This window comes from Copidosoma floridanum, unplaced genomic scaffold, assembly GCF_036245765.1.
Source record: "Copidosoma floridanum isolate Cflo_tuat_1 unplaced genomic scaffold, Cflo_Japanese_pri ptg000008l, whole genome shotgun sequence".
In the NCBI taxonomy this organism is placed as follows: domain Eukaryota; kingdom Metazoa; phylum Arthropoda; class Insecta; order Hymenoptera; family Encyrtidae; genus Copidosoma; species Copidosoma floridanum.
In genome coordinates this window covers 3,147,378-3,167,591 of record NW_028321885.1, presented here as the reverse complement: position 1 = coordinate 3,167,591, position 20,214 = coordinate 3,147,378, and the positions used below count along the sequence as shown (strand labels likewise).

At 31.7% G+C, this 20,214-nt stretch overlaps 1 protein-coding gene across 1 annotated transcript in view; it reads left to right on the top strand.

Annotated features, from left to right (window-relative positions):
• Positions 1-18,643, top strand: part of LOC106639005 (matrix metalloproteinase-14-like) — a 797,797-nt gene extending 779,154 nt beyond the window's left edge. Inside the window, exon 9 of the mRNA XM_089589223.1 lies at positions 18,354-18,643. Coding sequence (XP_089445349.1) covers positions 18,354-18,563 — 210 coding nt within the window. The 3' untranslated portion in view covers positions 18,564-18,643. The remainder of the gene's footprint in view (positions 1-18,353) is intronic.
• Positions 18,644-20,214: the final 1,571 nt, after the last annotated feature.

Below are 20,214 nucleotides of genomic sequence, written 5' to 3'. Positions count from 1 at the left end.
GCTGTGACAACCCAATGCAGACAACGACTGAAACTCGATTGTGACAGCACATGCAAATAATCTTGTGCGATATTGTTCTGATTAGCCCTCAACGCCAAAAAACGTATGTTACTAAGCACTTGTAAAGAAACGCTACATGTCACATTAAAACACAAAAAATTACTGTCATAAATAAATATTTATTCATGAGTGCGGTTAGTATGTGATATTATAAATAGTAGTTTCACTTACGAATCACACTGAGAAACTCCTGCAACCTAATATTTAGTACATCTTGCGAAAGATTATGGTTTTTGTATAACGTTCATACATAATAGATATAAAAATTAATAGTACCGGGTATTTATGTTAGGAAACTGTTGTACTGACCAACGGTGTAGCACTGGGATATTTCGAAATTCCGATGCTAAATAATGTCTGGCACTCTAGTAAATTATTTGTACACAATTTTTCGTATAAAATGCTCTAATAATAGTTAATATTAACACTTTACAATACTTAATATATAATTAACTTATTTGCTATGCGTACATAGATCGATTATTTATAGCTTTTTCAACTTTGACTGTAAAATCAGAGAAATCCTGGCAAATTCAGAATTTTATTCCAATTTAAATATCTTAAAACAACATAATCTCTTTACTAAAATAAAAAGCAATTATACTTTATGTCCTTAAGCTTCCGCATGAAATTTAAATCAGTAGTATGAATAGTGTAATCTGTTAAATATCTTTTTTTTTTACTTTTACGAACATACGAGTCTGATGGTCGGTGTATGGGGTCACTCACAAAACCGAATAAAAGTTACAAAATTTTTATGTCAACAAAAACATTTATATCGCTTAATTTTTCTAAGTAATACTCCCATTGCCTAATCATAATATTCCTACCATTTGTAACGATTGTTCCAAAGTATAGTTATTAAAATGATTAGTATATTTTGAGCTTCATCAGGGTATTCTAATCCGTAACACATATGGCTTTGAGCCTCTGCTCCGAAAGTCCAACTCCTTACTTATTGTTCACTTGATTATGAAACAAGTAGTCTAACTTCTTACTTATCGGTGGCTTAAATATGGTACAAGGTTTATCTAAGACGCAAATATTAAAGTTGAAAATTCGTAAAAATCTTGACTTTCGCAATACAGGCTACCAGGAAGAAAAAAGTAATTGCTACTTAGTATGTATGTTTTCCCTCTGGCACTCACGCAGGTCTTGTGACGGCGTTTGGGCGTGAAACTCTTCATTCCCCCTTTCCCACTCTTTCCAATACACAGTACCCGAGTTGAGTCAAGAGTTTCAATTACAAAAACATTATTAAGCAAGTAAAAAAAATGTTTCAATAGAACTTCCTGTGCAATTCATGTAGAGATTAGTTTTGGCGTTAGAGTGTAAGCTGATACTTAAACGAGTGAGTGTAGAAATGTATTAAAAGTATTATGCAAATACTGTCAGACAAATGCACACACGATCTACAGTGGTCGCACATAGTGTTCGTACAATGGAATGTGTGCATGCATGCATATACTCCTTATTAAATAAAAGATGGATATTGTGAAAAAATTATAATTAAGGAAATTATAATTATTTACATAAAATCATAGTCATGGAGCTAGACACCATGTCAGAAAATGTGACGGAGACCATTCGTAAAATACAGAGGGGTCGGTGGTACGTAGACAAACAACAAGTTCTTTTGAATTTTTTGTCTACGAGAAAGGATTTGGCTGCCAACCGAGTGAAATCCATCCGTTGCAGAGAGGACACAAAATACTTGTGGAAACAAGTTGCCAATGACGTGAGTGCTGTTGGTTGTAGCAAAACAGCTCAGCAGCTTAAAGCTGTAAGTTTTTTTTTAAAAACAATGATTTGGCTATAAATTTTTTGTGAAAGCGTTACTTTCCGTTTCTTTGTCTTTTACAGCAATTCGAATACTTAAAAAGGAAGCATGAGTTGCTAGCTGCTTTTCGAAAAAAATCCAACACTAGAACTGGCAATGTGACAGACGGTAAGGATAATATTTAAGACAACATCCACAAAATAGTTATTGCCATCATCAGTACGGTGCTAATCTTAAAAATATTTAAACTTGAAAAGACCAACGCGTACCAAAAATTATTGACGTATATGTTTTGCTGTTAAAATTGGAGTACATTATTTATTGGTACAATATATAAGACTTGGAATTCATGCCCTAAACGTACAATTATACATATATATAAATACACCTTTACAGCACGATCTACATTCACGAATTCTGTAATAGCAAATTAAGCAGTACTATAATCAGCACAAACAGTAACCAACAACTTGAACAATAATGCCCAATTACAAAAAACACTGTACGAAAAAAATTTCCGTTACTTGATTTAAATTTACAAGACACTGCAAAAAAAACCAAGACGAGGACAAAGTCCAGTAATACGTCAAAATTTCTTTTACATGTAAAACTCATACGCACTTCCTTTTGTTTTTCTGTGGTTTTAATGAGATTTTAATGTCTTTAAGACTGCCGTAAGAGCGTGCATTATGTAACTTGTTACTTAGGACGATCACGTGGTCAATCATCAACCAGCGTTCACATCACTGCCGTGCAAACATCTTATTCCTCCCGTTGAATTGCTTGCACGCCACGTAGCTGTTTGTTGCTAAGACTGATGTTTACTGAGTTTGCAATCCAAGTTGATAGTGCCTTAATGGCGGCATTAACATTTATCAGGAGAGTTTCTGCTAGTGACAAGTTCCACATTAGCAAATTAAACATTTATTTCTTTAATCTTAATAATTTGTCAATTTTTTAAATTATTCATTTTGTAACTAACGCCCTCACCACGATACATGCGTGTAATTGTGATGCATGAAAAACGTCAGTATTTTTTCTTTGAGTCATAAATTAATACGTTACAAACTAGTTACTATTTGCGAAATATTACATATTTTGTACGAAAAAAAAAAACCTTCATAACTTTGTGTTACTGTAAAAAAACGTCAGTATGTTTTCATTAGGTCTTACATTTATTCCTTACTGACTATAGTAACCAATTGCGCCATCTATTTTGTACGAAAAAAAAATTGAACATTGCTTTGTACTGCTGTAATTTCTTTGTATTTATTATTATAAAATAAAAATATAGAATGGTCAAAGAATTTATATATATTCTTTTTTTAATAAACATAATTACACCCAAGACTAGCTATTTCAGCTTATACTGACAACTGCAATAAACAACGAAGTGTCAGTATAGTTCTGATATTTAAATCTACTTTTGAATAGCGTGCAGCTTTGGCACGCTAGGATAAACAGTACTGCCAATTTCAGACTTTTTGTGGTTTTCGTTGTTTTTTGCTAATTATAAAGTTCTCACACTGATTTGCGAAATACCGAAGAGTCGGAAGTCAGACCGCTGCACAGAATAGGGCAATAAAAACTGCGTATGTTTACTTATACAAGCGTTCAGAAAAAACATATGGCTACAGCTGCAAATGAGCAGAGAGAAGAACAATTTAAAACGTGTAAGACATTTTCTGTTAACAATAAATAAAATATACTAACACATTTACATCTAATAATTACTCTTTGAAACAATTTATTATTATCAACAAGTAGTGATAAGCAAAACAAGGATAAGGATGTGAACAAGATACTGACAAAGAAAAAAAAAAGCACATGAACACAGAAATACAAGTAGACGGATACATACAAAACAGAGAAGACAATTATTAGTTACAGAACATAAAATTACAAGAATAGTGAGCAAAGATAGACAAATCACTATGTAGGATCAATTCAACGTAATGAGGAAAACAGCATACAGAAAGAAATACATTCAAACTTAGACTTGTCTGGTTTTAACGCTCCTCCATTACTAATAAAATAATAAAAAAAAGGTTAGTGTTGAAAAAAATAACAATTTCGAGTAAAAAATAATTGATTACAGTCATAAAACAAATTTATTCACTCTTTCTTATTATTATAATTATTATTATTTTTATGCTTAGGCTCCAAAAAAGAATGCAAGAAAACTAGTTTCGAGAAAAAAAATACAACAAATTTTCCACATTTAAAAGGATGAACGGCTGTACAATACGTAACATACCAGCGAATAACTCATTCGACAAATAATAAAATTATTATCTCTTGCAAGCTGTAAGAAAATGCATTGTTAAAAGTAATAAACGATATTTCTGAAGTGATACTTATATGGGCACCTTATGTGTCAGAGTAAATAAATAATAATAGATGTTACATCTCGAGAAACAGTGGGTCAGAAGAAGTTTTGGCGTATCACTTTCTTTTCACTTCACCTCCGTTGCTGCACGGTCCTGCGCCAGTCCCCTCTGCACCAAATAAAGCCACACTACAACACCAGACTTTCTTAATGTTATGAATTTTCTTTTTTTTTCTGTTACTTATTCATAAAAATGAAAAAATAAAACAGTTTCCAGATGGATTGAAGCGTCTTCCCTCCTACACACTAGCTGAGGCCGTTACCTACTCTGCTACGAGTGGAGATTTTCGACGTAAGAAATTTTACTACTGTAGGTTATTTTGTGATTTGTAAATTATTTTTAAAGTTCACTTTTATGTACTGTATGGTTATTATTTGATTTAGTTAGAAACAAAATACGTAAATAATATATTTAATAAGCTATTATTTTAGTTAAGTGTGTTTTTAAGAACTTAAACATTTATATATCTTAGCAAAAGAGCTTTTAAATGTAAAAAAAAGTATTGATTTAGATAATATATATTTGTTATTAAAAAAATTAAGTAATAAACGAGTATCCAATTTTTTAATATTTTTCCGAAATTTATAAGAATAAAAAAAGTTATCGATGTCGTATTGTATTACAATAATTGATTTTTCTGAATAATTTTGTACAATTATTTATTTGCAGTTAACGTGATTTTCTAACTTGAGAACGTTCATTACATAGTTAGCAAGGACAAAGTTTGGAGTCGTAAGAGGAGTGCAAATGTACGCAGCAACGCTGTCAATTATTTTTCTCACATAGACGTACTTACATACCCTCCGCACGCTTGAAATTCGGTTTTTAAATATATTTGCAAAGTGATTTGTATATTTATGTAAAAGTTTTCTTCGTTTATTTTGAAGTAACCTTTTATGTCACAAAAATTGCAAGTTTTTAAAAGATAATATAAATGCAATGTCACGTAATTGTTTCCTTAGAGATACATGTTATATTGTAATTTTTTAAAATTTAACAAAAAAAAATAAGTACAGTTAGGTGATCTGTAATTTTTTTTAAAAACTTTTTACGCTTTTTTTAATATATAGTTAATAATAACTGTCCAAAAAATCTATGTGCAATGAACGTCCTGAAGAGCCATTAACTGGCATATACTACTTGCTATTAAAAAAAGCAATACTACAGGATTATTTGCCTTTATTTTTGAGATACAATTATATTTTGGGTATTAAATATGAAGTAGAAATTAGTGTTTCAGTGAATGTGACAGTCGTGAGCGTGACGTTTGAGATGTAGTTAGCGTAGGTGATAGAAAGTTATTTTTAAATCATCGGAAGATTTAATGTAAGCACGCAGTCTTGTACTGGCCAGCTTACATATTATTTATATTATTTTGTGCCGTAATATGTTGTTTTTAATTCTTTATTTAATAAATAATAAAATACCAAATAAAAATACGCCCAATTGCTGTTGGTTAACTCATTCCAACGATAATTGCTGTTCACTAACTTTTTCAATGATAACAAAATTATACTTCACGCTTAGAAAAAAAAAAAAAAGAAAAAGTTTATTAGTGCGTTTCCATGAAAATAAAAAAAAAATGAATTACAAAAAAACCTTAACAACAAAAAGGAAAAGATAATTAATAATGCAAGCAAAAAATTGGATAACACCAATATGTTTTGGTCTTTCCTTTACAAACCAAACACTTTTTGACCAACACATCTCTGACTCGGCTAAAATTTTTTTTATGAACTCTACTTTAAAAAAAAGCCACAAGTTTGAGATTTTTTTTTTACTTATTTAAGATAATACAAGCAATCAAAAATTTGACAAAAGCGAGCTTTTTGGCTTGGAAACTTTTCAAAAGTTGACTACTCGGGATAGACTGGATCTGAAAATTTGATTTTTTTTCTATTTTATAAGTAAAAACGTATTATGTTCGTTGGGTCGTATCCACACTTCTACTGGTGTTAAGATTTTTTTTTAAAACAACTATTTATTTGAAACCCTCACGCTTTTCTTTTATATTCGTTAATAGTATTGCAAATTAGATGTTATTTCAAAAATAAACTGTTTTGTGTGGTTAAGTTAGTTGGGCTTACAAATAAATTAGAGTTTTTTTTTTACGCTGCTTACGAGGTCAATAATTGAAATACGTATAGTTTGTATAAAATCAATGAACTATAGTTATGTAATTGTAAAAACCATACAAACTTTGACTTATTAACATGATAAACCTCAACAAACCATTATATGGAGCCTTATTGAAACACGAATAATTTTTTTTAATACGCTTCTTCCAGTTAACAAAATGGTTAGGAAAAAAGTACAAATTGTATAATATTTTTATACATCCTACTTTACCTACTTGTATGTTATCTAAGTACTTGTAAAAAAGTCATTCTAATAATTATATTACAGAAAATTTTCGAAATTCAGTAGAAATCTTGATATCCACTTACAGTTTTATTATAAATCTTTCTTTGAACTATATTTAGTGCATCCAAATTATTTTTTTTATCTATTAAAACAAACATGAAACTCTTAACTTCATAACTCTATATAAATTTGACCATGCAAAAAAAAGTTTTTTAAAAGTCTTTACCAAGATTATTGAAATTTTGAACTCAAGATTTAATAATATTCACAACAAAAGCTAAAACTAAGGAGAATTGAATTTCAAACAAATGGCAGTAGTAAGGTGTTTTCTGCAACAAAAGTTATTTTGGAAATAAGCACTTTAATTCTTATTCTTTCTTGGTTTATATAATAACTGTTTATATTGTATTTTTACAATTAAGATGTATGCAATTGCGTACTTGTCCCTAAACCTCCTTATTTATTAAAGATTCTTAGTAATATTATTAAACTAAAAGTTTTTATATTCAGTTTAAGAGATAGTAAGCTTTTACAGTTATTATTAAGCGTTTTTGAAGTAAAATTCGTTTAAATTTCGTCTTATAGCTTATTAACCCCTTTGCAATCTGCATATAAATATCATTTGCTTGTAAATAATTATCATCATCGGATATTTTTGAATAATCTGTATGTATTAAATAATAGTTAATGTTTTCGGTGAAATAATTTTTTTCTGAAATCCAGGGCTATCCCTTAAATCATAGCTTTTCCACATATGGCGTGAAAAGTCATTTTTTAACGAAGTATAACTTTATGTTCATGCAATTGAATTGTTTTTTACAAAATAAAATCTTTATTTTAATAATATTTTAAATTAGAAGAGTTAAGAAATTTGCTTTCTGATTCTTAAATATTGTTACGGTGTAAAACGAGTAAATTATCTTTATTAGAATCAGAATTCTATGGAAAAAATTTTGTACGTTTATTTCAAAATTAGTCGCTTGAAATGTTGTCTGAAATTTAAGACAAAGAAAAAATTGTCTTCGGTGATATAGTTGTATCCTATCTCTACAGATTGTGACGTAGAAAGCCACTGATTGAGAACTATTTACAAAAAAAAAGCAAGTAAAGTCAATTCGTATAAAACTGAAAAAAATATATGCAATTAAAAACTTAAGGCCTCTAGAAATGGTATCTTATTAGTTTCAACGCACACAGTTACTAGTCATAAAAATGTTTCTGATTACAATTTGGCAGCTTCACCAATCTGGCAACTGCTGGCTTGAATGTCGGTGTGGCTGTTTGTACTATGACCACCTGGACTAAGCCATCATTCCCTGGATATGTCTTGATGATTTTTCCTAGGGCCAATGATTAAGTGGAGTATTTTCTTCATTTAAGAGAACAATGTCACCAACTAGCAAGTTGGGCTAAGGCTTCAGCCACTTGTTTCGGAGCTGCACGTAGTGTAGCACCTCTTTTCTCCATCTAGCCCGGAGGGAGTTTTAAAGATTAGTGAGTAGCCTCCATCGGTTCATATTGCCTGAAGGAGCAGAGTTCTTGGAGTCAACTTTGGGGTAAGCCAATAACGATGTGCCTACTAGAAAATACGCAGAAGCCAACGCGACAGCTGACACAGCGTCAGAACTGAGTGGACAAAGTGGCCATGAATTTAAATACGCCTCGATTTTGGCGCATGAGGTCGAAATTTCTTTAAAGATCCGCGTTGATTTGCCGATCACCCTCTTAAAATGTTGCCTAAAGGATTCGATGGCTGATTCCCAGACACCACAAAAATGTGGTACTTTCAGTGGTATAAACGCTCATTGGATTCCTCTCAACACCAGCTGACTTTTGCATTTCTCAACAAATGACGACGACTCTCTGAACTGCTTGTTGAGTTCTGTGGCAGCTGCTTGGAAGTTAAGGCGTTGTCTGAAATCAGAGTAAAGCAAGTACCCCTGCGTGCACAGAAGCAAATGAAGGCTGCTAATAAGACGTTAACTATCAGACCTGATACCACCTCGATGTGTATGGCTTCGACTACCACACAAATGAAGGAAAGGACGTTACTTTCAGTAGTCTCTGCACCATAGTCTTTGGAGAACAAAATCAGAAAAGGGCTGGCTTAGTCAATCAAGCCCGGTTACTGTGAATGGTCAAGTTGGGGTAAGATAATACGCCGGAAGTTGACCCATTTGTTGAATTCTGCCCTTAGCAATGTGCCGTGTGCAGGGAACACACTGTTAAAATACTACGGTGATAACTCTTGTGCATCGAGTGATCCAAAACGTTGAGTGAAGCGAGTGAAGAACAGATTGCATATGTTGAGATTCTCCTTAAATGGTTAGACAACGAGTCTCTTAAGCCAGTCTTTTAGTGAGCAGACAGCCTCCAGGAAGAGTGATTGGATGCTTCTCTCCATAAGTTAGAATTGCGTATTCAAGGCTCCCTTCAACTCGGACTAGACCTTGGTCGCAGATGAAAGGGTGCAGACGTTTCAAACCACTTCATTTGCTCAGATCCATACCTTCGAGCAAAAGCCGTTTGTCCTTGGCAAAATAATAGATCTGTACTGCTCTACAATAGAGAATCTTGGCAGCATTGAGCTTTTCTACAGTTGGTGGTGACTTCGACAGCCCCGAGGTTTTTCAGCATTGATTTGCCAACGTTAAATATAAGCAACTTTTCTTAAAATTTTTAAAAGGTTAGTCGTTCTTTTGAGTGTAAGAACTTGACTGGATTGAATGCTTTGTGGGCATCGGCCAAATCGTCAGCAAAAAGGGCATGAACTTCATGCTCTCCAACTCGAGTGCATGGCCAGAGAGATTCATGTGTGGTGAGCCATTCTAGACCATTTTACCAAAGTTTAAAGGCTAAGAGTTGCGAAGCAAATAGTCTTCGGGTCACACAGTCTGCTGGGTTGTAGACCAATCTTCAGTGCCTCCAACAGCTGTCCAGAATTGAGGATATAATTTCGCTCGTCCTGTTTGCAATGAAGGTTGGGCACTTGGATGGCTTACCATTTAGTCATTCCAAGATAATTTGTAAGTCAGTCCATAAGTTGACTAACTTGGGTGGGTGTCATAGACTTTCCAACAGCTGAGTGGCAAGCATGGTGCGCAGTAAGCCTTCACAGAGCACTAGCCTTGGAAATGTAACCACTTTTAGTTGTGCCACATTCGTCTTGGCCATAAGTAGATTTGTTTCTTGGGAGTAGTGCGTAAACGCATGTTACGTACATCTGCTTGCAAGCATCAGCAAATCTGTAAAAATGACACTTATCCGTAGTAGTTAAACTAATCCAACCTGGACTTGAGGAATCGGCATCGTTTTTAAGGTCGACTCTAAGCTTGAGTCATCATTCGAGCAGAAACCCAGGCAGAAAATCGTCCAAATTCAACTTCTGAAGCCAAACCTCTTCAAACATTATCTTAGTAACAACTATTACTGGGCCAAGAAATCCTAAAAGATTGAACAGCTTTGCGACTTCAGATATCATCGTGCGTTTTATAGATTCAATTAAGTGTAAAAAGGTTGATGTAGAAAAATGAAGCTGATTAGTTTTTGTATTTTAAAAAGACCAAGAGTTTGTATCACCTTATTATATTTTACCTCAACGTCCAACGCGTCATGAGGCTGTCTTTCATCAAAAACGTGATGTTAGTTGGCTACCCATTTACTTTATTTTATTTCCACAGATGCAAGTAGCGCGATAAGCTGACTCCTGATCTCCCGTGCACCCTCTAGGTCGTCCAAGCTAGCGAAAATGTCATCGACATAGAGTTAATGCTAAAAATTGGCAGGAGCTTCTGGTTATATCTTCTTCCCTCTAGTGCAAATTGTTTCATAACCCACTGTGATAGAAACGGCACAAAAGCGGTCCCATACGTTACTGTTGTAGTTCTAAATTTCTGGATTGGCTATAAGTTGTCTGATCGCCAAAGGATGCCCTGACACATAAAGTCGTCAGGATAAACCTTGATCTGTTGAAACATTTGGACTACGTCCACGGTTAATCCATGTTTAAAAAAACTCTATTGTGTTAAGACAGCCGAAATTTCAGTTTGCAGTTTGGAGCGAGTTAAAAGGGCGTCGTTCAATGATACACCAATGAAATCTCTCTACGACGCGTTGAACATGACGTGAGCTTTCTTAGAATCATCCTGCTTGAAGACAGTACATGACATGATAAGGCATAACATAACTATTTCGCAGTCTGGCACCCGACAATACTAATTCCGGATGACCTGATGCAAGATAGTTGAGCATGAAAACTTCTTAGGCGTCTGAAGGCCCCTTATTTTGCTCCAACCGTTTCTCTAAATACAGAAGAGAGGCGCGGACAATTTCCTGAGAACCATTGAAGCTGGGAGTATACAAAATGAAAAACGCACTACAAACCTCCCTTTTTTATCGCAAAAATAAGAGTAAACGAAGAGCTGTTTACAAAATTTTTTGTCTGAAGACAGGATCTTATGGTAGGGAAGCTCTTCTATCTTCTGAAATTTTGTGAAGAGACTTGTGACGGAAAGCTTTTCAAACGTGTAAAAGGCCTGGATAAAACCATTTATCTTAGACTAAGTTTTTTAATGAGCTTGACCAGTAAGCAACCACCCAAGAGATTATTTTTGGGCGACAGGACTACCACCAGGTGCGACCATGAGATTCTCTCTTCTTATGCTTCGCACCTAAAACACAATCAATCTTTTCAGGTTTTGAAAACTAAGGATCAGCCAATCGAATTCCTTAAATGTGGGACCAAAAATAAACCGCTAATTTTCTTGAAGGTATGGGTCTCCTTAATTCATCTAGGACTACAGCCGTGACGTTTAAGCTAAACTGTAAATCGACTTTGGACCTTTCGATCAGGTACAGCTCAGATTGTGACTTTGACGTGACCACACCACCAAGTTCAAAAATCGACATAGCCACCCTTGTGAGATCCAAGTATAGTTGTTGAGCAGCTCTTTTTTAAAAGAGCGATTGCTGGGAGACTGGATAAATTAAGGTAAGAACGGGAATTGAGTTTTCATTGAGGTCAGCCAGCATCACTTGAACAGTAGCTAGTGAAACTATCCTCTCCACAGCCATTGATTGAGCTACGGTTGAAGAGGTCGTGGCAGAGTACAACATCGTAGCATGCTGTGTGGAGCCAGTTTGCTCAGCTTTAAGCGTGCAATCAGTCACTGGTTTTGATGAAGAACCGAGTTTTGTGATGTTGGAGCCTGAGTCTTCTGGATTAATTAACGTGTTGTGTTTGCCCTGACAGACGAAGCACCGCTTGGCTTAAGGTCATTTATCAGCAGAATAAGAAGCTCAAAGGCAGTTTAAGCAGAGTTTCTCGTTTTTCCAGTACTGTAGCCTTTGTTGAAGCGACATATCTTTGAATTTCTTACACCCAAAGAGCATATGGGTACCATTGCTCAAAGGGCAACAGGGAATTATCTTGTTAGTTGTAGAACCAATCGCTTGAGCTGAAGGGGCCATGGTGTATTTTTTACCGCCCAGCTGGTAACCTGAACGATCGTCAGATTTCTCTGATGTTGTATACGATTGCTCCAAGCTTTGGATCCTACGTTTAAGGAATTCAGTCAAATCGTTTTATGATAAGAAAACTGGTTCTTCTTCTTGAAAAACCTCTCAGGTTTTACGAGAAGTTGGAAATCACTTTTAAGTAATACAGTATCCAACGAAAGAAGTAGCCTAAGCGAGCTTAGACTCTAAATCAATTAAAGTCCTCACTGTTTTCTCGACCTGATCTATGAGATCGTTTAGGTCTTGCAAGTTTTGTGCACAAATTTCGGAAAGCTAAAGTAACTTTTTCATATTTTTTTGTATTATTAAAATGCCTGAGTCTTATGTTGTGATACCAATGGGTAAGTCTTTTCCAAGCATTAGTATAATTTGCGTCTGTGATCTATAATCCTTTCGACCTGTGCACGGCCTTTTCCTCGACTAAGGAAAGCAGGTATTATAGTTTAACGACATTGAAAATATTAGTTTTATTGTAAACGAGTGAAGTTAAACATTGTTAGAAAGATTCCTACTTTTCGTCATTACTAAAAAATGTAGGCAACGAGAGTGCAAGAAGTAAGACTTGATTAGTCACTGTAACAGCGTGCGCAGGATCATTAGTGAGCCAGTGGGTGCCAGAAAATCTCAAATTTGTTTGCCAATAGCAGACTTTGCTTAAGTATTATTAAACTCCGTTATTAAATGATGATCCGATTTGAAATAGTCGTCTTTTGCTGAAGTAATCTTTTCTAGTTGGTCATGAAGTCTGAGAAACTCGGTCCAGTATTGCTCAAGCATATCTAAACGGATTTTGAAAAGTTCTAGAGTTTGTCTATCAATACCTACTTTAGTAGTAGAGTTTTCTAAAAAGTTTGTATGTTAGTACAAAGCTTAACCTGCTTTTTAAAAATTTTTTCTATTTAAAAAATCTATTGTAGGTACACTCTGTAAAGATAAGAAATAATACGCAATTACAAGCCTAAATGCTCAAAAGTTTCAAAATAATATTCTAAGACCAAAATACTGATAGTGTTTTTAAGTAATTATTTATAACAGTTTAATATTCCTCAGTTTTAATGTAAGTGCTTGCTATTTTTGAAATTACTTTTCATATTTACTGATTCTTCCTCTTTCATTCTTTATTAAAAACTCTTTAACGCTGATTTTTTAACTCTAACCATAATAACACTAACCATATTAACTTAATGTAAAATAGATTTATTATTAGTTATAAAATTTAGGTTGTTTGTTTTATTACTTCTAAGATTTTGATGTTGTACTTACTTACCATCTTATTTTTTGGCACCTATCATTTACCCTGAGGCCTATACCATGAAGCATATACCATGACAATCTAATCTTATAACATTAGTATTAGAGCTACACCCCTTTACACTCTACGCACGAATACACTCTTAATAAATTGTAATAACAATGTATTGCGATTCAAAATTTTTCCACATACAACATGTTCTATATAACAAATTTCTATTAGTCTCTATAAAATTTTTGTTATACGGAGATAAGAAAATAGATTTTGAGTTTACTTTTCTTTATAAACTATATGTACATATTTTTGATTTTTTGCTAACAAAAAACAAAATTACTAAAATTCAACTATACTTTTCTTAAAATACAAATAATAATAAATTTTTCTGGTTAACACTATATGCCTAATAGCACCATTATTACTCATTAAATTACTTAACTTACGTTAAAAAATATATTGTTATTAAGAGTATGATTTCCTATTTGTTTTATTGCAGATCTAAATGTTATTTTTATTAATGTATGAGTTAGTATTATGATATTCAAAACGTATCAAAAAACTTTAATTTCTCACATTGCTTACCACTTATCATAACAAAAATAGCTTAACATACTATAAATTTTACACCTTGACGTACATTAAAATGAAGTTAATATTAACTAATCTATGGTTATACTCTCACTTATGTTAATATAATAACTGTTCATTGTTTGGATGCACAAAGTCCATCTATGTACCTTGTAAAAAGTGTAAATAAAAGTTTTAAAATATCTTTTTAAAAGTACAGTGTAAAGTATATGTTAAGTCAATGGAGAATTGACTGAATAAGAAATAGTACTAGTAGCAGTAACAGAAAAAAGATTTAAAGATTAATTTCTTTTCATTCTCTTTTTATCTTACTGTGTGTACTCACTGCATATTCATTCGTGTACACATCGTAAATAACAAATTTGTAAAAATCTTTAAAAGTGCCCCTGATTGATAAGGCATGCTGGATAAGTCATGAACATCATACAAGAATACTGAAAAAAAATGTTTTTATTAGTTAAGATTTTCTAATAAATGTACATGCATACAAAATAATTATATGTAAAAGATATATCAAACTGTCTTTTTATCTATCAAACTTTTACGTTACATTACAAATGCTTTTACGTTACATTACAAATAAAAGTACTTAAAAATATTTGACTCAAGTTGTCTAACTGTTTTGTGCATATAAAAATGAACTTTTTTGGACTCCATACATTAATTTAAATATAATGATTACGTTAATTTAACTGATACAACATCTTCAAGGTCCCACCATGTTATCACTATAGTTATTCAAGCAATATGCACTACCGTATATATATATATACTGGTGGGGCTGCGTTCTCTGTGTGCTTCTCGCGCCAAACCCCATATTTTAAATCAGTAAAATACTTAATTTATTTAGTTTACTTTTTAAGGTTGAAGAAATAAATAAACAAGTAGTGTAAATTAAGTAAATATTTTTTTATAATTTTTCAAGACAACTTTTTGTTTTGATTTTAATCGCAGAAGATTTTTATGGACATGAAATTTGGAAAACAATTTTTATTATTTTATTGATAATATAGTGTTTCTAAAAAAAGGTCTAATGGGCTTTTTTACTTTACTTCTACATTCTTATACAGTATTATAATTAGGCCTCATATTAGGTATAGATAAAAATATTTAAAGAAGTTACACAAGTCCAAGAACTCTATACTTTACTATACTTTTTAATTCATTCTTCTAGCCGTTACAAATCTCTCTGATCACAAATCACAATTTTTTAAATTGAATGTGATCAGACAGAAAAAATTTTTTTTTCATTGATGGCCCAGCAAGCTTATGAAAAGCATTTCTATATGAAATGTCAACGAATTATTTCATTTCCCTTAAAAAAAAAAGTTTATCTATAGAATGAACTGGTATAGCATGAATACTGCTTGCAAAAGTAATGACCAGTCATAGAACATTTTGTTCACCACTAGAATAAAACTATGTAGAAAGTTTATTTTTATTATTTGAATAAAAAAAAAGGAATTGAAATAAATAGATTTAATTATATGAGACAAGGCTTCTATGATCACTAAGAAGCTGTAAAAATAGTTTAAAGAAGACAAAAAAAGTTAAATTATTTCAAGTACCATAAATAGAACCAACCGATGATTGTTCTGATATTTTTGGGAAAGACATTAACTTTTTAATAACTAGCGTCGTACTAACTTCTCATAACAATTATACTAACTTTTTAAATAATAAGAATCTAAATTATGTATGAGGAAAAATAAAAAAATATAACGGCATGGATTATGCAATTCACAAGTGTTGACAAATTTAATAATAATATTCATATAAATTTTTTAATTGATTATAAATAATATTTGTCATGGCTTACCAACTTATGAGGTTAATTTAAAAATTGAAACAGTTCTTTTATGAATACGCAGTTTAAGTATAGTTAATGAATTATGTAACAGTACAAGATTACGAATAACGAAATTACTTTAATATAAAATCAAGGCAAAAATTATAACTACAGAAAAAATTGGGAAAAGAGTATTTATAAACAAGAACTATGTTTACAGAGAATTTATCATCATTGTGTTTTATTTCGTACAAAAAAAAACATCCTTCAAAAGTAGGAATTGTTGTTTGGAAAGAGATTTTTGATGTAAACTAATTGAAAAAAAGGAAAAAAAAATTTAATTTCTTTACATTAGCAAAAGTAAAAAATTGTCGAAAATGTTTTTGCACAGTTTATTTAAAATATTAATTAAATTTTTAAATAAGATTTCCAATGACAGTTGGTAGATAATTAAAAACAACGTCCAATGGTGGTCCTCTCATATTTTGTACTTATTAAAAAACAAAACGACGTTTTGGCCGTTTTAACGATGTCCCGACCCTCATCAGGTACAAAAATCTATGAGTAACAAAAATTCTTTTCTATACAAATTTTGGTAAAATACTATAAACACCAATTAAGTTAGCTGTACAACATACCTTTGATTCTTACAAAAAAAATGTAAGACCGTAAAATAGTTAGAGTTTCAAGCTTGGGTAAGTACTTTTTATACCCTTTTATACCCTTTTATACCCTTTTATACCCTTTTATACCCTTCACATACGCAAGTGACATAGTAAAAGCACGTTATACAGTCAAATAAAAATCGCAAGCAGTTTCTTGTGAGATGTACGTAAACAGCTCATGTTTTCCTAATACCATTGATAAAAGGGGTCCTTAAATAATGTATATCAAGTCAGTCCCCTTTTTTAATTGACTTAACGATAAACTTATAACAACTATTTAATTTCTCTGTACTTTTTTGTCTATTAACATTATTATTAAAGTAATGTTTATTAAACGTTTCAGAAAAACTGCGATTTTTGTAAATTTTTCCTATGTCTAAAATTTTTATTTTATCAAAATTAGAGGTATGTTCTAATTCAATGCTATTTTGTGATTGTATGGATGCATACTCTTCTTTCTTTATCTTTTGTTTGTATTCTGCCATTCTTAATTTTACAGCTCTCGATGTTTGACTGACATACTAGCAGTGGAAATTTTTACATGGTGTGTGGTAAACGACACTATTTTTATCGAGTGGCTCTGTTACATACTTTCCGAGTGAAAAAATTAAATTCAATTTATTGTTTAAACTGTATACAAAACCAATATGAAGCTTCAAACAGTAATATTTAATAGAAATGTGCAAGCGGGTAATATATGGAAAAAGACAAAATAAAAATTTATCGGACAAAACAAGGTTTAAGCAGACTGCATGGAAATGTGCAAACAAATTATACAGCTATTAAAATTACTGTATTCAAATGAAAAAAAATAACGTGGAGCTAAGGAGTGGTAAAAATAGGCTGTTTGGAAATTGTTATAGTGCCAAGAGTTTTTTTCAAAAAGTGTAAAGAGAGCTGAGCATTGGGGTGAAAAAATGTAACCAATATTGCAACCCAATGGAAATTACGTAAGAATTGTTAAAATTTAACCTCATTTGAATAGTGGGCTAAGAGGGGTCTGAGAATGAGAGCTTTTATATATGGATGTGCTCATTTTCTTAAAATCTGTATACCAACTTTATATAATAATTGTGCTTAAGTCAACGTGCAATATTTTTCAACGTAGTAAAATAGCTTAATAAATTTAAAATAAGGACCATATGCTAAAGTATATGTGTATGTGCAATAGGATCCACGAACGTTAGTGTGCTTTTCTAAAAATTATATTGCTAAAAAGAAAAGGTAATAAGTTGTTGTTATTTGGTTTATTGCTTTGTGAGGAGATTTAAAAGACTATAAAAGTGGTTTGGGATCTGGACAAAAAATATGCTATGACAAAATATTAGAGAACAGAACGGAATTGTACTTTTTCGAAGGTGAGTAGGATCTCGGAAAAAATCGTGTGAAAGGCCTTACGCAAAAAATACTATTGTAAAGGAAGACGTATGTTTTAGATACATTAACGAGGGACTTGATTTTTCAGAGAGCGTAACATAAGAAATCAAATAGGAAAGTGTTAGTGGTTTTTTAATATCTATCATATAGTAAAAAAGTCATTTTTAGCCGTATGTTTTGTAAAAAAAAGTATTTAAAAGCAAAAAGTTATTAAAATTTTATAAGACTACATTTATAACGTAGCCAGATACCACATTGTGATCTTTAATAAGAAAGAGTTTATTATACTTGTCTATTTAGTGTAGTATATTATTCATCTGGAAGCCATTCGATATTAAAGTTAAGAACTTTCTTACTAAAGTAAAGTTCTAAGTAGTAGAGTTAAGTTCTTTCCAACTTGAATAAGGTATTTATTATGAAGAATAGAACATTTTTTTCACAATCTTATAAGATATTTCATTCGTATTAATTTATACAATCCTGCAGAAAATATTTAAAATAATATAAGTTGTTTTTTTTAAGCACAATAAAAGATTATTACTTGTACATAAATTTAATTTTTGTCCTCTTCTAGGTGGATTCAGCAAACCCTGCGTTTCCACGGCCTATTGGATATTGGTGGTTTGGTTGCCGATCGACAAGTAAAAGTAATTTTAACATTAAATGGGTACATAGCAAGGCTCAGAACTTATCTTACTCATTTGTGAATGACTTAAATAATTTGGATAATAATATGAACAAGCTTCCAACAGGTGTTACCAAAGATAATAATAATAATACGTGAATCGATACAGCAACATAAAAATTTCAACATTGTTGAAAAAATGTCTTATTTAGTAATTTTTTTATTTTTGCTTAACACGAATAAATTATGTTCATTAATCTATATTAATTTTACCTTTCATAAGGATTAGTGGCTAAAAATACTTTTTTCACCATCCTTTTACCTATTTATACATGGGGAGTTAAAGGATGAGATCTTGATTTATCTTACATATGGCTTTATCCTCTTGCATTTCTACGTTTGAAGATTTAATTGACAACTTTTTTTTGTAAGGTACAAAAAAAAATTGTTTAATTACATGATTAAATATTTCATTTGCAATAAAAACTATTAAATTAAAAAAAAAGTTTTTTTTCCAGAATTGCATTCAGTTTTTTTACACTTGCATACATTAAGAGTCATATAACAAAGATTATTTAAAACACAAACGAAAGCTTAAAAACTCCCTATTTAAATTCTCGTTCTTAAAATGTATCTCACCCCTCACCATTGGAATGTTACTTAAGGATACATCCCAATTGATATGAATGAAAAAAAATTGACTTTTTTTGGTAAATAAATACATTACGATCATTTTAGAATCATGAGATACTTACATAGTTAACAACTACAATAGCCAGTGTAGTTATTGCTCTGCTGTTCAATAAAAAATACATTCAAAGGTAGCAGAGAAGACCAATAAAAATACTTTTTTGTAGCATTTTACCTTACTTTTTTAAGATTGATTTTTTAAGATAGAACTATTTCACAACACACATACTTAGTTATAACTTAACACAGAGACATAATATTTACTTTAAATGCTTACTCCGTAATCGGAACTCATATCTATATGAAGGTGCGTCCACTGACAGTGGGTTATCTTGTGCACGATAGACTTTTTTCGTGAAAGAACGCTATGCTTAATTCGCTAGTAATTGCTGGAAGATAGCTAAAAAAACTATTTAAAAAAAAAAACAACTAGTAGAGTTTAATCAGCTTTTTCCAAAGCTGTTGGACTAATTTTTTTTGTTTTCAAAATCTGTTTTTTGTGAAAAAAATGAGTCAAAAACATAGAGCATTCTTTGGAATTTGCAATGGTTTGAAAGAATAAAACTTTTAGCATTAAAAAAAGCAATTCTTAACATGAGCTTTACAAACATTGATAGTGAAAGCGCTAAAATTGCCTGAGTAACAAGCAAATGAAAACGTTGGCTTTAACAAGTCGCAGAGCATTAGAGCACCAATATATAACAGACTCAAACACAACATCATGTCGCCAAGTGGTAGTACGGCGTGGAAGATAACTGCATACCTCATGGCTATGCAATTTGCTCATGTCAACATCTTAATTTACTTGTAACTTACGCATCTTTTGCATTCCCGCCCTAAAAAATTTATGGAGCTAATGTGTTAGCATTGTGTATTTAATTGCTTCTAATTTTATTTTTCTGGAACCATGGCAAATTTCAGAAAAATATTTTGAACATCTGACTTATTTAACTTCACAAAAATAAGGTTCTTAGAAGAAGAAAAAAACCACCTTCGATAAGAGAAGATCAAAATCTTTCAATGTGTTCTTTTAATTATTGTTTTATATTTACTTTTGGTCATGACAAGCGAGTAAAATACAGCATAATGTGGTAGAAAAAGCCCTATTATGGATTTCTAT